The 14,621-nt window shown below is 34.9% G+C and overlaps 1 protein-coding gene across 1 annotated transcript; it reads left to right on the top strand.

Annotated features, from left to right (window-relative positions):
* Window positions 1–641: 641 nt before the first annotated feature.
* Window positions 642–1,188, top strand: LOC123326030 (keratin-associated protein 23-1). The gene is given in 3 exon segments (XM_044919026.1): window positions 642–750; window positions 753–819; window positions 1,110–1,188. Coding segments are annotated over 3 exon segments (255 nt in total).
* Window positions 1,189–14,621: the final 13,433 nt, after the last annotated feature.

The following is a 14,621-nucleotide window of genomic DNA, read 5'->3' as shown; positions in this document are numbered from 1 at the left end:
AAGAAAGAAAGAAAGAAAGAAAGAAAGAAAGAAAGAAAGAAAGAAAGAAAGAAAGGAAGGAAGGAAGGAAGGAAGGAAGGAAGGAAGGAATAAAGAAAGAAAGACAAAAAGAAAAAGAAAGAAAGAAAAAGAGAAAGAAAGAAAGGAAAAGAGAAGAAAGAAAAAGAAAGAAAGAAAGAGAGAAAGAAAGAAAGGTGTTGTCATTTTCATCTCCACCCTTAGAAGGAACTCACACCCCAGCAAAGCTAGGATCAGATACATGTACAGCATATACCAGGAAGAAAAGGAGGGACATTCCTGGCCAAGTTGACATGGCCATTAATGCAAAACAGTCATAGCATTTCTGATGTAAGAATTTTTCCTTGGCTTTGTGTTATAATGAAATTTATTATAGCCCTCATAAATACAATAGGTAGGAAACTATGCAGCTGCAAATTACAGAAATGATGAGTTAATACTATGCAAATGAAGGAGTACAAATATAGGGATGAAGCTTTTGTCACTTTCGACACCTACAGCTGAGAATGTATAAATGCCACAGTCCAGGAGGTAGAATAAACCTCAGAATATTCTCTCTGAATATTCTCTGTGAATTCAGTATTCACAGTGTTTTCTCAGCAGAGCTCACATCTCCTATGAACATGTCCTACAGCTGCTGCTCTGGAAACTTCTCCTCCCGCTCTCTTGGGGGCTACCTGCGCTACCCAGGCTCCTCCTGTGGCTCTTACCCCAGCAACCTGGTCTACCGCACTGACCTCTGCTCTCCCAGCACCTGCCAGCTGGGCTTCTCCCTCCCCAGTGGCTGTCAGGAGACCTGCTGTGAGCCCACCAGCTTTCAGACATCCTGTGTGGTGTCCAGCCCCTGCCAGATGTCCTGCTATTGCCAGAGGACCTCCACGCTCTGCAATCCCTGCTGGATGACTTACCTTGGGCCCAGCTTTGGGTCTAGCAGCCGCTGTCCTCTAGGCTATGGATCCAGAAGCTGCTACTCACTGGGCTGTAGGTCCAGTGATTGCAGACCCCTGGGTTATGGAGTCTGTGGCTTCCCCACCTTGGGCTGTGGATCCAGATTCTGCTACCCAACTTATTTTGGTTTTCATAATCTCCAGCCATTTTGCTACAAACCAATCTATGGACCTTCTACAGATTAACTTGTTGAAATGTCCAGATCTTTTTGCAGAATGTTAGCTATTTTATTCTCAAAAGAAACAACTCTCTTTATGGTCTCCAAAGACTAACTGCTCACCCACTCTACGGCCACCCAGTCTAGCTTTCAGATGGGTTCTTGCAGAATGTAAAACTAAGCAATAAGCCTAAGTTTTAAATCATATAGCTGCGTTAGTGATGGAAATCATAATTATTACACATCCTTCAAAAATTAAAAAAAAACTAATTATTTTAAGTAAATAAACACATTTATCCTGGCATCCACATATGTTGTTTTTATTATTATTTATTACGTATTTATTGAGTAGGAATTTCTTTTAGTGTTATTGGGTATATTAATTAATATACAAAAATATATACATAATATATGTATGTAAAGGTTAATATAAGATTAATTTGCTTCACAAAGTAAGCTTTGAAATCATAGAATTTGGAGAATTTGAAATAAAATTTTCATATTTAGATTTTTTTCCTTTTTATATGAACCTTGTATAAGTAAATATCTCAAGAATTAGGAAAGCCTAATCCTTTAAACCATGTAAGTCCTTGTATCTCTTTTCATAGGAGAAGGAAAAGTACAAAATTTGGTGTATACATATGAAATGTAGAGAGAAAGAATAAAATTTAGATATATTGGTAGGTTTGCACATGAAACAAAAATTAAATATAAATCTAACTTGTGGCTTCATATTTTCAGAAAATACTAAATATAAAGCTTGAATAACTTCCATTAAACTCATCCAATGTTGGTTGAGAAAAGTATTGAAATCTTTGAATCCCAGAAATCAATGGAATTCATTTCTTTATGGTAATATAAGAAGGAAGCCAGTTATGCTTGATGTAAAGATTTTTGGTTCAGGATATGTATTTGCCTCTATGTTTTCCAATAACTCAATTGACATATGGCTGAGAACCACAGCCTTTATGTCAGCAAAAAGTGGAGATCCATTATTTTTATTTTTTATAGATATGTGTTAATCTTTTAAAGGCCGTGTATTCCAGAAAACAATATGTTGCTATGTGAGACACAGTTTGATAAAGAGACAAATCTAATAATAAAAAAGAATTATCTTTGGGGTGCCTGGGTGGCTCAGTCGTTGGGTGGCTGCCTTTAGCTTGGGTTGTGGTCCTGTGATCCTGGGATCGAGCCCCGCATCAGGCTCCCTGCTCGGCAGGGGCCTGCTTCTCCCTCTCCCACTCTCCCTGCTTGTGTTCCCTTTCTTGCTGTGTCTCTCTCTGTCAAATAAATAAAAATAAAATCTTTAAAAAAAATTATCTTTGTGTTGAGCTAAATAAATGTTTAAATAGATTTTCAAGTCATTATTTTTTTAGAATCTTAAGCAGCACTCTGAGGGGGAGATGTATTTTATGTGCTAAATTTCTTTTAAACATGAGGCAGTGGAAGCTCAAAGTGAGTCAAAGTCTGGCCAAAGATCCCAGTTTTATAGAGAAATCAACGTTCACAATTTCCTGATAGAAGCTACTATGAAAAACAAAAACAGAAATCGTATAGGATGGAATAGAGGAAGTTTGGGAAGATAAAATGGAATGAACAAAGCAGAAAGTTAGCTGGTATGGTTAGGGAACATTTGGGCAGTTAATTTACAACAAATGGAGGGTTTATTTGGCAAACAGTGCTAGTTATTAATAATGGCTGCACATTACCCCACCATTTTAAAGTCTGAGTTTTGAATGATTTCATATTCACCTATTAAATTTATTGGAACAGATTTCTAGTGATAATCCTCCAGGTTTCTTGTCTGTTCTAAATAATTTTGCATTTATCACAGAATAAATATTCTTACCAACCATCCTCATAAATAGAAACTTAACATGAGGGGCACCTGGGTGGCTCAGTTGGTAAAGCGGCTGCCTTCGGCTCAGGTCATGATCCCAGCGTCCTGGGATCGAGCCCCACATCAGGCTCCTTGCTCCACAGGAAGCCTGCTTCTCCTTCTCCCACTCCCCCTGCTTGTGTTCCCTCTCTTGCTGTGTCTCTCTCTGTCAAATAAATAAACAAAATCTTTAAAAAAAAAAAAAGAAACAACATGATATTTATATCAAATATAACTTTTGACAGCATCAGACTGGATAGTTTAAATCACTCTTATGAATAAGAACCTTAGTAAACCTTGATAATGCACAAACTCTGGAGCACTATCAGCTAAGAACTGCTAAATCAAAGTTAGGACAAGTTTTAAGTAAAAATAAATGTCGGTATTTGGGCTACTTTCTTCCTGAGTTTTCCACTGATTCCAAAAATGTTAATGGGCTCCTGGTACGAATGAATAGAATCAGATTCCAGGGCCCTTTTTTTTTTTTAAGATCTTGGAGTACGGGTAAACATTCTAGGCTTTTAAAGACTCTATTCGAATTTTATGAAGAAGCAAACATAGAATATGTTTCATAGGAACTGAAGTCAACCTCTGAATTGTATAAACTAAGAGACAACACAGAGCACAAACAAACCTACAGGATATCCAGATAATGTACATATTGGAAATGTTCAGAAAAATAATTGTGATTATTATTCTTAAGAAATTAAACACAAAGTTTAAGAATTTTAACAAGAGTACTAGAATATATAAAAGTGAACATGAAAATACTAGAACTCTAAAATACAATAACTGAAATGAAGGAACCTCATTTGAATTGAAGACAAACTAAAAGAGTCTAAGACTATGGGCTAGCCTCCCCCTCAACTGAGATATAGAATATACTAATGAGCTCAGATCAGAGTGCCAATATACCTGGTGGGAGTATAGGCAACGTCATGATGCATTCAAGCTGATTTAAACTGGGGAAGGACAGTCTGCTTAACTCAATTCTTTCAGGAATCTTACTGTTAAGCTCTTTGCCTTCCTAACATGCAGACGGAAGTATTTACATTCTCTGGAAAATGATAAATCAATATATTTTCATACATATATTTTTGTGTGTATATGTGTATTGATCATATAATCATAAGAGTTTACAAATACAATTGTAACTCTATATAAATATAAATATTTATATTTCAAAATTCACTAGTCTTTTATTTACACTATCTATAATGCAATAAAACATTATAAACTCTTTCAAAGAGCATGTAGATGTTACCCAATCAAAACAATCAATAGAAGCAAATTTACATTTATTACAAATATTAGAATTAGTTGGCACAGACTTTAAAGGGACTATGATGAACATGTGAATAATTTCAGAAAAAGATGGATATAATTAATAAGTAGCTGGGGAATTTTAAGAGATGGAAATAATTGGAAAAAAAACTAGTGGATATCCTTAAACAGAAAGTTAAAGACTTAAAATTAAGTTAAAGCTTTAAAATTAAAATTAGATTAAGAGAATATTTGACAAAACAGAAGCAAGGGTAAGTGAACTTGAAAATAGATTTTTTTTAAAGATTTTATTTATTTATTTGAGAGAGACACAGTGAGAACAGGAACACAAGCAGAGGGAGTGGGAGAAGGAGAAGCAGGCTTCCCACATAGCAGGGACCCTGATGCAGGGCTCGATTCCAGGACCCTGGGATCATGACTTGAGTCGAAGGCAGACGCTTAATGACTGAGCCACCCAGGCGTCTCTTGAAAATAGATTTTTAAGAAAATATATCACCCAATTCAAGGTACTTGGAGAAATAATGACTGAAAAAAGAGACAGAGTAAAGATTTGGAAACTTGTTGAAAAACATCAAGCAATCTAAAAACAATGTAAGAGAAGTCCCAGAAAAAAATAATTGAGCAGAAAAGAAAAAAAATAGTAAAAACTTTTGTACATTTGATTAACAACAACAAAAAGCCAAGATCAAACAAATCAATAAAACCTCCAACTCAAAAATCCAAGAATCTTAGGATACTTGAATCAGAAGAAATCCACATTTAGGCACATTGTAGTGAATTGATTAAAAGCAAAGATAAAAAGAAAATCTTAATTGATTAAAAGCAAAGTTAAAAAGAAAACCTTAAAGTAGCTAGAGGAAAAAAGAGACATTACATATGGGGAACAGTAATAAGAAATACAGCTAATGTTCTTAACACCAGAAGAAAACAGAATATTTTTAAAAGGCTAAAAAGAAAAAAAAAAATATTCAGCCTCCTAGAATTTTGTATCAGTTCAAAATACCCTTCAAAAAAGAAATAAAAATAAAAATATGTTCAGAAAATTTGTACCCTCAAAAAATTATCTACAAAATCATTAGTTCGACCCTGGCTGATTTGATAAAAAATTTCTAGAAGTGTGTGCATTTGAAAAGTAGGTACTAAAATCTAGGGATGACACTGCTCAGATCAGAAACAATTGAACCCATATCTCAAGAATGCAGACCTACAAACAAAAAATGCAAGTCAGTATTTCCATAGTAAACAGCACACATATTTTGAAACTGTCCAGTTGGATAATGTTGACAAATAATTTAAGGGTTTTTTTTTTTTCTTTTTTAAAAAAAACTACCCTTGGAGGTCTAGAGTGTTCAGTCCTGACCAATATACAAGTTTTGGCTGGGCAGACCAGGATCTGAGCAAATGGGAAGTCTCCTTCAAGTAGACTCCCATCATTCACCCTTATACGAATGTAGAATTAGGGATGAGAATTTGCTGGAAGAGAATGAGGTCACAAACCTCTTTGATTGGTGCAGAGGATATGAATTAGGATTTGGTACTCCTTGAAAACATATTTATTAACTTTCTGTTTTGTCTAAGAGTAGTTCTGCAGCCTATTTATCTTGTTAGTGACTTCTAAGTTTGTCATGGCTATTTTGAAAAAGTATTTGTAAGATAAAGACACCATACTTGCTGGAGGAAATGAAGGAAAAATGAATTCTGCTTTGGAATATATGAAAATAAATATTTTTCCAAATGATTATATAAATTTTCTGAAGCTATTGGCCACCTATTTTCCTGTATGATTTTTTTAAATGAAATAATTGATTTTATTGATTTTCACAAAATCCAAAGTTTGTGACCTTGTTGGTTTTCTCTGTTTTGTGTTTGATTTCTATTTCATTTATTTCTATTTTTATCTTTATAATTTCCTATCCTAAAATTCCTTTTGGTTTAAACTGCTCTTCCTTTTTTAAGCTTCCTCATATAGAGGAATAAAACTTTTATTTCAAGTTTTCTTGGATTTTCATATATACATTAAAATGTAAACTTTTCCTTCCAAACAGCTGCATCTCCCTGATTTTACTGAGTTGTATCATCATTATTATGCATTTCAAAATATTTCCCAATTTCCATTGGGTCTTTCTTTTCTTTGATATTTGGATAATAATGAATGGTATTGATTAATTTAAAATCATATGAGGTTTTTAAATATTTTATTATTTTACTTATTTATTTGAGAGAGAGAGTGAGTGAGAGAGCAGGAGCGGGGAGGGAAGGGGAGGCAGAAGAGGACTCCCTGCTCATGGGGCTCAATCCCAGGACTCCAGGGTCATGACCTGAGCCAAAGGCAGACACTTAACCGACTAAGCCACCCAGGTGCCCTGCTATGAGGTTTTTGGGTTTTTTTAAGTTAAAATTTTGTAATTTATCTCTATCTTATATCTACTGATGTTTTATTTTTTAAATACATATTGCCAGCACTGAACTGAATAGCCCCAATTTAAAGTCTAATGCTGGCCTTTGTGATAGAATTTATTTCAATTGATTTTCTCCTCAAAATGAAATTCACGTGATTTAAATGTAATAAGCTCCTTTTATTTTAATATTTTATTTACTTGAGAGAGAGAGCAGGAGAAAGAGAGAGAAAGAAAGCATGTGCAGGGGGAGGGGCAGAGGGAGAGGGAGAAGCAGACTCCCCACTGAGTAGGGATCCCAACATGGGACTCAATCCCAGGACCTTGGGATCATGACCTGAGCTGAATGCAGATGGTTAACCGAGGTGAGCCACCCAGGTGCCCCTGTAATAAGCTCCTTAATCCAAAAATAATGTAGTGGTTTGTTGTGTTTATTTTTTACTCTTGGTTTGTTGTATATTTGTGAAATTAAAATGAAAGATTATATTTTTCTGTGAATGGGCTTTGAAAGCTTGTGTGTGCAAGGTCTTAACAGATATCTTTAAAGTTTTAATTCTCTTAGAGCAGTAATTTCTTGGAAGTTCATAGTTTGAAGGTGCAAGTATCTCTGACGATAAGTCTCAGGAGCAGAGCAGAGTGGAATTCACTCAGTGAACAATGGAACATGTGTCTGTGCTGACAGAATGATGGAATGAAGAAGCTGACACATATACCAGGAATATAGAAAGCAAGGAAATAAGTTAGTTTATATGGTTTGGTCCATTGAAAAAAGAAAGTAAATAGAAAATTACTATGTGTTTGTAAAATTAAGAGAAGAATGCCTATAGCTTTAACTAGAATTAAATATACCTCATTTTGGTTAAAAATGTCTAAATTTTGCATTCCAACAACCAGTTTCTAGCTTTATTCATTTCTGTGTGTAAGGAGGTAATCACTGAAGCTAGGTGGGAAGGGTCCAAGTTCAGAAGGCGTGGGTTCCATCTTGGTGCCTTCCCAAATGAGCTTTTAAAGCAGCCTATATGTCTGTTTCAATTGTATCTCAATATGAAATTGGATATTCTTTGATTTTTTTTAAAGATTTTATTTATTTATTTGACAGAGAGAGACAGTGAGAGAGAGAACACAAGCAGGAGGAGTGGGAGAGGGAGAAGCAGCCTTCCCGCAGAGCAGGGAGCCTGATGCGGGGCTCGATTCCAGGACCCTGGGATCATGACCTGAGCCAAAGGCAGACGCTTAATGACTGAGCCACCCATGCGCCCCTTCATTGATTTTTTTATGGTTCCTTTCTAAACTTTTTTTTTTAAGATTTTTTATTTATTTATTTGAGAGAGAGAGAATGAGAGAGAGAGCACATGAGAGGGGGGAGGGTCAGAGGGAGAAGCAGACTCCCTGCCGAGCAGGGAGCCCGATGCGGGACTCGATCCAGGGACTCCAGGATCATGACCTGAGCCGAAGGCAGTCGCTTAACCAACTGAGCCACCCAGGCACCCCCTTTCTAAACTTTTATAAATACAATATTTCAGGAAATGATAAGCTGCTAAAAATAGGACTTATTGCAAATGAGCCAAACACAAAAATAAAATGATACCTTTGTGTAAAGCCAGGGAATACTTAAAGAAATTTTCTATGCATTGTTTCATCATACTCACAAGCATACCAGTGTGGAATTCACTCATTACACTCTAAGGTCCTTTTAGCATATGAGAAAATAGAAGCTCAAAGAGAATCATAGATTTTCCAAAGGTGCCATTTCTTTAAGGAAATAAAAATGTCCCACTCACTTCCTGAATGCATTAAATATGAGAGACGTAAATGACTATATAGATCACCAAGTTAAACTTAACTTATTGTATAGGCATGGATCTTGAGACCTAGAAGAGTTCGTTTCTAGGTCTCAGAGAGAGTTAATGGTAAAGCTAAGGATAGACCCCTGGTTCCTAAGTTTCATTTTAATGCAATTTCAATTGTGCCATGTGATCTCATCTTCTCTCTCCTTCAGTCATCCGTCTTCCTTCTGCTCCCCATTACCATCATGAGTTTCTGGGTCTTAATCTCCTCTTATAAGGACACCAGCCATGTTAGATTAGAGCCCACCCATATAACTTCATTTTACCTTAATTACCTCTTTAAACGTCCCATCTCCAACTTCAGTCACATTCTGAGGTATTGGGGGTTAGGACTCCAACTTAAGAATGTTGGGGTGGGCGGCACAAGTCAGCTCACCCATTTTGGTCAATGTTGTAATCATTCAAGACCATAAGGCAACAAACATAAGACTCAAAGTCATCATGTTGAGGAAAGTGGAGTAGAAGAGTTGAAAAACTCATCATCATCACCACTAGATTGCTTGAGAAATTATCATGATTTCTAGACTGTTACTGGGAAATCTAAAGGCAATTGAAAGTATGAGAGAAAATACAGATATTTCATTTGGCTTTCACTGACAGGAATAGAAATGGCAATGCTCAGTACTCCTCTGAACTTATTCTTATTTTGTTCATAATTTCCATGATTTTTGAAAATAGAATAACACAAATGATCCCCACATGCACATTTCCATGTGTGGGCCAGTCGTCTTAGAGATCCGGAACATAGACAAAATAGCATTAAAATTGAAAAATACTTTTTGGCTGAATCGGAGCTATCTCTGATGATTAAAAGAGTTATCTGATTAAAAATGTAAAAGTGGTTCTCTGGCCCCAGGAAATACTCTAGTTAAAAAAGCAAACAACCTTTTAAAGCCAAATCAGGGATTGATTCAATAGTCATTACACCACAATGTAAAGAAATACACACAATTCCCAATTACAATGTTGGAGACAGTAAATTTGTAATATCACAACATACTTACATTAGATGCAATGTCTTGTTTAAGGATATCAGCATTAAAGTATAAAAACTACCATTAAATCTCAAGAAATTGTCTCAATCCCATATAAAATCTGCTCTAGAAACAGTCAACACATAACCCCCAAGTCTTTAGCAACATTCTGAGTTTACCAGGATCAAGGTAAAGTTCCCTCTATATTCCAGCAACAGTGATTCTGGGTCTTGTTTCCTACAAAGGCAGCCCTGCTCTCTACCAGATTCCTACTAGATCTCCCATAGGTCCTGTCCCTACCAGACTTCCAACTTTGTCATGCTGTTTTTCTTGGCTTTCTGTTACACTCACTGGCTCTGTAAATTTTGAACTCAGGAATTCAGTTCCCAAGCTCCTGCTGCCTAAGCAACTCTATTTCCAGGAGTTGCCAGTCATCTTTTTACCAGCCAGCATGTGGTTCTGATTTCTAGGGATTGATGTATTCAGTTTCCCAGGAAACTCATCATGAGTCATTTCTATGCAATTGATTTCACCAATTCCTATTTATTTATTCTTGTCACATTAGTGATTACAGATAACAGCTTTGTTCCCCTTCAACCTTGACTCCCATATTTTTTATTAGTCATGCCTCATAGTATGTTGTCAAACATCTTGTCTATACTAGTCAGTTCTCAAAATAATATTCATTCGGCTCTGCTCATAGGGAATGCATGATGAACAAATGTTCCATGATATTTTTTTTCAAAGAAAATGCATTCATTCATCTGCTACTACACAGTGAGAAAATTTTAAAACAATATTATTTAAAAATGTGGTTCCTGTTTCTTTGAACTTACCATCTAGCAAGGTTAACCAAAATAATTACTTAATTGCAGCAGTGATTAAAGCTGTAAACAAGCAAATCCTCAACATATAAGTATGTTTAACAATGAGATCTTAACAGTCTTAGAAGTCAACAAAGCTTCCCAGAGAAAGTAGTTTACAAGCTACAGCTGGAGAATGAGCAAATATAGCTTGATCAAGGTAGAACCTGGAGCAAGGACATCCAATTAAAAGATGATTACACTAATTTGAGTGAGAATGAGAAAATCTGTGATAATGAGGTCCAATAGCATATCCACAAGTACACATCCTAGCTTGCTCTTTTTTCTTTTTTAAATCTGTCTCCCAATTTCTACATAAACCCTCCTTTTACTGTAAACCAATGGAACCTCAATTCTTCCCTGAACACACAGGATGTATTTTTCCACTCTGCTTTGGTCATTTCAGGTCATCTTCCTATACTTCCCTTATCTCTTCTCATAATTCTCGTGTCTTTGATATTTAAGAATGTCCCAGCTTTTAGATTCATTTTTAAATTCCATTTCATTTATATTGCTTCCCTCACCAAATAAAGGTTATCTTCCAATCTTCTGAAATTGGGCTAAACTGTATTACAATAAAATTTAAAGAGGGAGGTGATAGGAATGGGATGGTATAGTGAGTATGCTGATCTTGAACTAGAAGAAATTCAGTTAGTAAATTGCTATGTGTAAAGTTCCCATTTTCTGATCTGAGGGGAGTTTGAAAACAGAGTTCCCAGGAGCACTGGGAATGAGAAAGCAAGGATTTTGTTGCAAATGTCCTCTAAATTAATTCAGTTAATAATCAATTTCTCCCCATTTCCATGGTTGTGTATAATTAGATACCATAAACAACAAGCTCTTAAAACTAAAAAGATACATATCTCTTAATGTGAGCAGAGAAGGTAGCTCACTACACACTCAAACATATGCACATAAAATCAACCACATTAACATATTCCCACATTTCTAGTCATCATTGCACTACAGGTTTTAGCCAGAGAAATAGGCAATAAAAACAAATAAAAGGCATAAGTATGAGCAAGGGAACAGGAAAGATTTCTGTATTCACAGGTGGAATGACATAAAAAAATCCAGTGAAGCTATAAAACTTCTATTAAAAAATCTATTTCATTCCTATGTAATAATGAAAAATATGTGAAAAATCAAATCTAAACTATGTTATAATAACAACAAAACATATAACCAAAGGAATATATTTCAAGATTCCCATATTTAATACTATAAAATATTGCAGAAAGAAATGAAATAAGACCCAAATAAATAGAGAGACATCTTGGATTAAAAGATGTTTACTATGCCTATTTATAGATTCAACAGAGTCTGAACAAAAATGCCAGGAGGATTTTATAAAAATTAAAAAACTTTCTAAATTTATATTTATAAATTCTAAAATTTATATTATGTGAGGGGGCAATAATAATCTTGAAACAGAAGTAAAGTTGGAAGACTTTCATTGTCTCATTTCAGGACTTAATATGAAGGTATATTTAGATATTGAACTGAAATAAGTATAGATAATCAATGAAACAGTATAAAGTTCTAGAATAGACTCCTATGTATACTGTCAAGTTTTTTTTACAAAGATGTCAAATCAACTCAAGTGGGGAAAAATATCTTTTCAACACATGGCATTTGAATTAATAGATACATGTAAAGAACTTAAAAATATATATATAAATATATGTTGATACATGCCATAGACCTATATATAAAAGCTGAAATTTTAAAGTTTCTAGGACAAAAATAAGAGAATATTTTTCCAACCTAGTGGGAGGCAAAACTTTTCTTGGAGAATACAAAAAAAGTACAACAAAAGAAAAATAACTGATAAATTTGATTTCATCAAGATGAAAGTTTGCTTATCCAATGTCATCATTAAGATAAGGAGGCAAGTCACAAATATAAAATTACTAGCAATACATAAATCTAACAATGACTTATTTCCAGAGTAGATAAAGAATTCCAACATATTAGCAAAAAAAAAATTTAATGTAGAAAAACATGAATAAACACTGCACAAAAGAAGTCAAGAGAATAACCAATGAGCACGAGAAGAGCTGCTCAAAATCATTATTCACCAAGTAAATGAAACTTAAAGTCACACACAAAAAAAGAAACTTAAAATCACAATGAGATACCACTCTCCTCCAGTAAATGGTTAAGAGAAAGATGATGTCATTGTTGATGAGAATGTGGAGTCTCTAGAAATCTAGGGCATTGCTGGTGGTAGAGTAAAATGATAAAACCAACTTTGAAAATTTCAGCGATTTCTAATGAAGTTAAGCTTATGCTCACTCTATGACCCAGAAATTCCATTTGAAGGTTTTTCTCAAAAAACAAACAAACAAACACAAAAACATTGACAACATATGTCCACAAAAAGACTGGAACAATCAATGTTCAATTGCAGATTTATTGATTAAAAAAAGTTTTCTTTATCTTGAAACAATTCAATAACCATCCACAGGTGAAGGAATAAACACATTGTCATCTATTCTCACAAGGGACCACTGCACAGAAATAAAATGAATAAAACATAAGCACCATGGAGAATCTCAAGAACATTATGTTGAACAGTAGAAAAGCTGGATACACCTAAGAACATACTGTATGGTCTAATTTTTATGAAATTCTAGAGGCAAAATCATTCTACGATGATAGAAATCATTACAATAGTTGGCTCAAGTTGGCAGAGATTAAAGGAGCCTGAGGATACTTTCTGAGGTGGGAAAATGTTCTATATCTTGATCAGGTCGTTGTAACATAGGTGTATATATTTGTCAAAAACATCAAACTCTACCCTTAAAATCTTTTCATTTCATTTTGTGTAAATATTAACTGAATAACAAAGATTATTTTAAAAACTAACAAAGCAGACAATCTTATACCTCTGCCTAAAACCATTCAATGGCCCTCACTGCTATCAGAAGAAAGTACAATTCTGAGCCAGACCACTGTAGACCTACAAAGAATGGCCCCCAAATCTTTCTGACCTAATTTCAAGTCTTTTTTTTTTTCATTTTCCCTCACTGACCAGACAAAATGCCTTTCAGTTATATAATGCACATCTCAAGACTTGGGTCCTAAAAATACTTCTTCTCCAAGGCCTACCAATCCATCCTCTACTTACTCTTCCAACCTATTTCAAAAGCTATTCCTCTGGGAAACTTTTCTTGATCTCTAAGACTTGGTGAATTTCTCTTGATGTTATTTTAGTATCAAAAACTCATTCATAGCTCATTATTTTGTAATTAAATAATTATTTATTTAGTACTTGCTTTCTCTCTTTGACTTTCAGACTGGGTAGAACAGAGACCCCACACATTTCCTTAATATATTTTAAATTATGGAGTAATACACAAATATAATCTTATTTTAAAAAATATATTCAATAACACATTTCCATTCCATGGATTCTGACTTGTGGTAAAGGCTCAGCGAAAATGTTGTGAAAACTAATGGTATTAACAAAATGTTTGACAATATGTTCTGAGGCATGACTAATTAGAAAAAAAAAACAAACATGAGGGTGGGGAGTTGGCAAGGAAAAAGCTGCTCTCTGTAATCACCAATGAGATAAACATTAATAAATAGAAATTGTTGAGATCAAGTGCCTAGGAATGATTCATTAGAGTATTTCCTGGGAAACTGGTTACACTTACTCTTGGAAGTCAGAATTGGGAACCAGTTGGCAGACAGATGATCAGCAGCTTCTGGAATTATAGTTGCAGGGCGGCAGAAGCTTGGGACCTAAACCCCTAGGTTCAAAATTCGAGGTGTTAGGCATCTGTCAAACAATATGGCAGGAGGAAGCCAGACAAGTACCAGCTGGTCTCCTGCTCATTGTGTGGAGTGGGATTAATTTGGTGAAAACTGGAAGATCACAATTCACTGTACTGAAATATAGAAAGAAGAAAGTCTATACTCTGGGAAATTTAGTATGTGCCAGAGACATGGAATGGATGAAGGGGCAGTTTCTTAAATGAACATGGCAAGACATCAACTCAGGAGTTACGTTTCTTGTAAAATATTACAGTTTTCTTATCTTGACTATCAACGTGAAATGGGATATTGTAACTTCAGGTGTAGCTGTGGTATTGCAAGTTTGCTGTCCTCACCATTGAATTTTGCTTTGTTTGTGAGCACTTCATCACATGGCTATCTAATTACAGTCAATCAGTCGTTGAGATTTTTTTGTTTGGTTTGGTTTGGGTTTTTTGTTTGTTTTTTAGTAAATTTGCTTGTTTACTAG

The sequence above is a fragment of the Neomonachus schauinslandi genome, chromosome 1, assembly GCF_002201575.2.
Source record: "Neomonachus schauinslandi chromosome 1, ASM220157v2, whole genome shotgun sequence".
In the NCBI taxonomy this organism is placed as follows: domain Eukaryota; kingdom Metazoa; phylum Chordata; class Mammalia; order Carnivora; family Phocidae; genus Neomonachus; species Neomonachus schauinslandi.
Note: the sequence above shows the minus strand (reverse complement) of the source record. Positions and strands in the feature narration are given on the sequence as shown.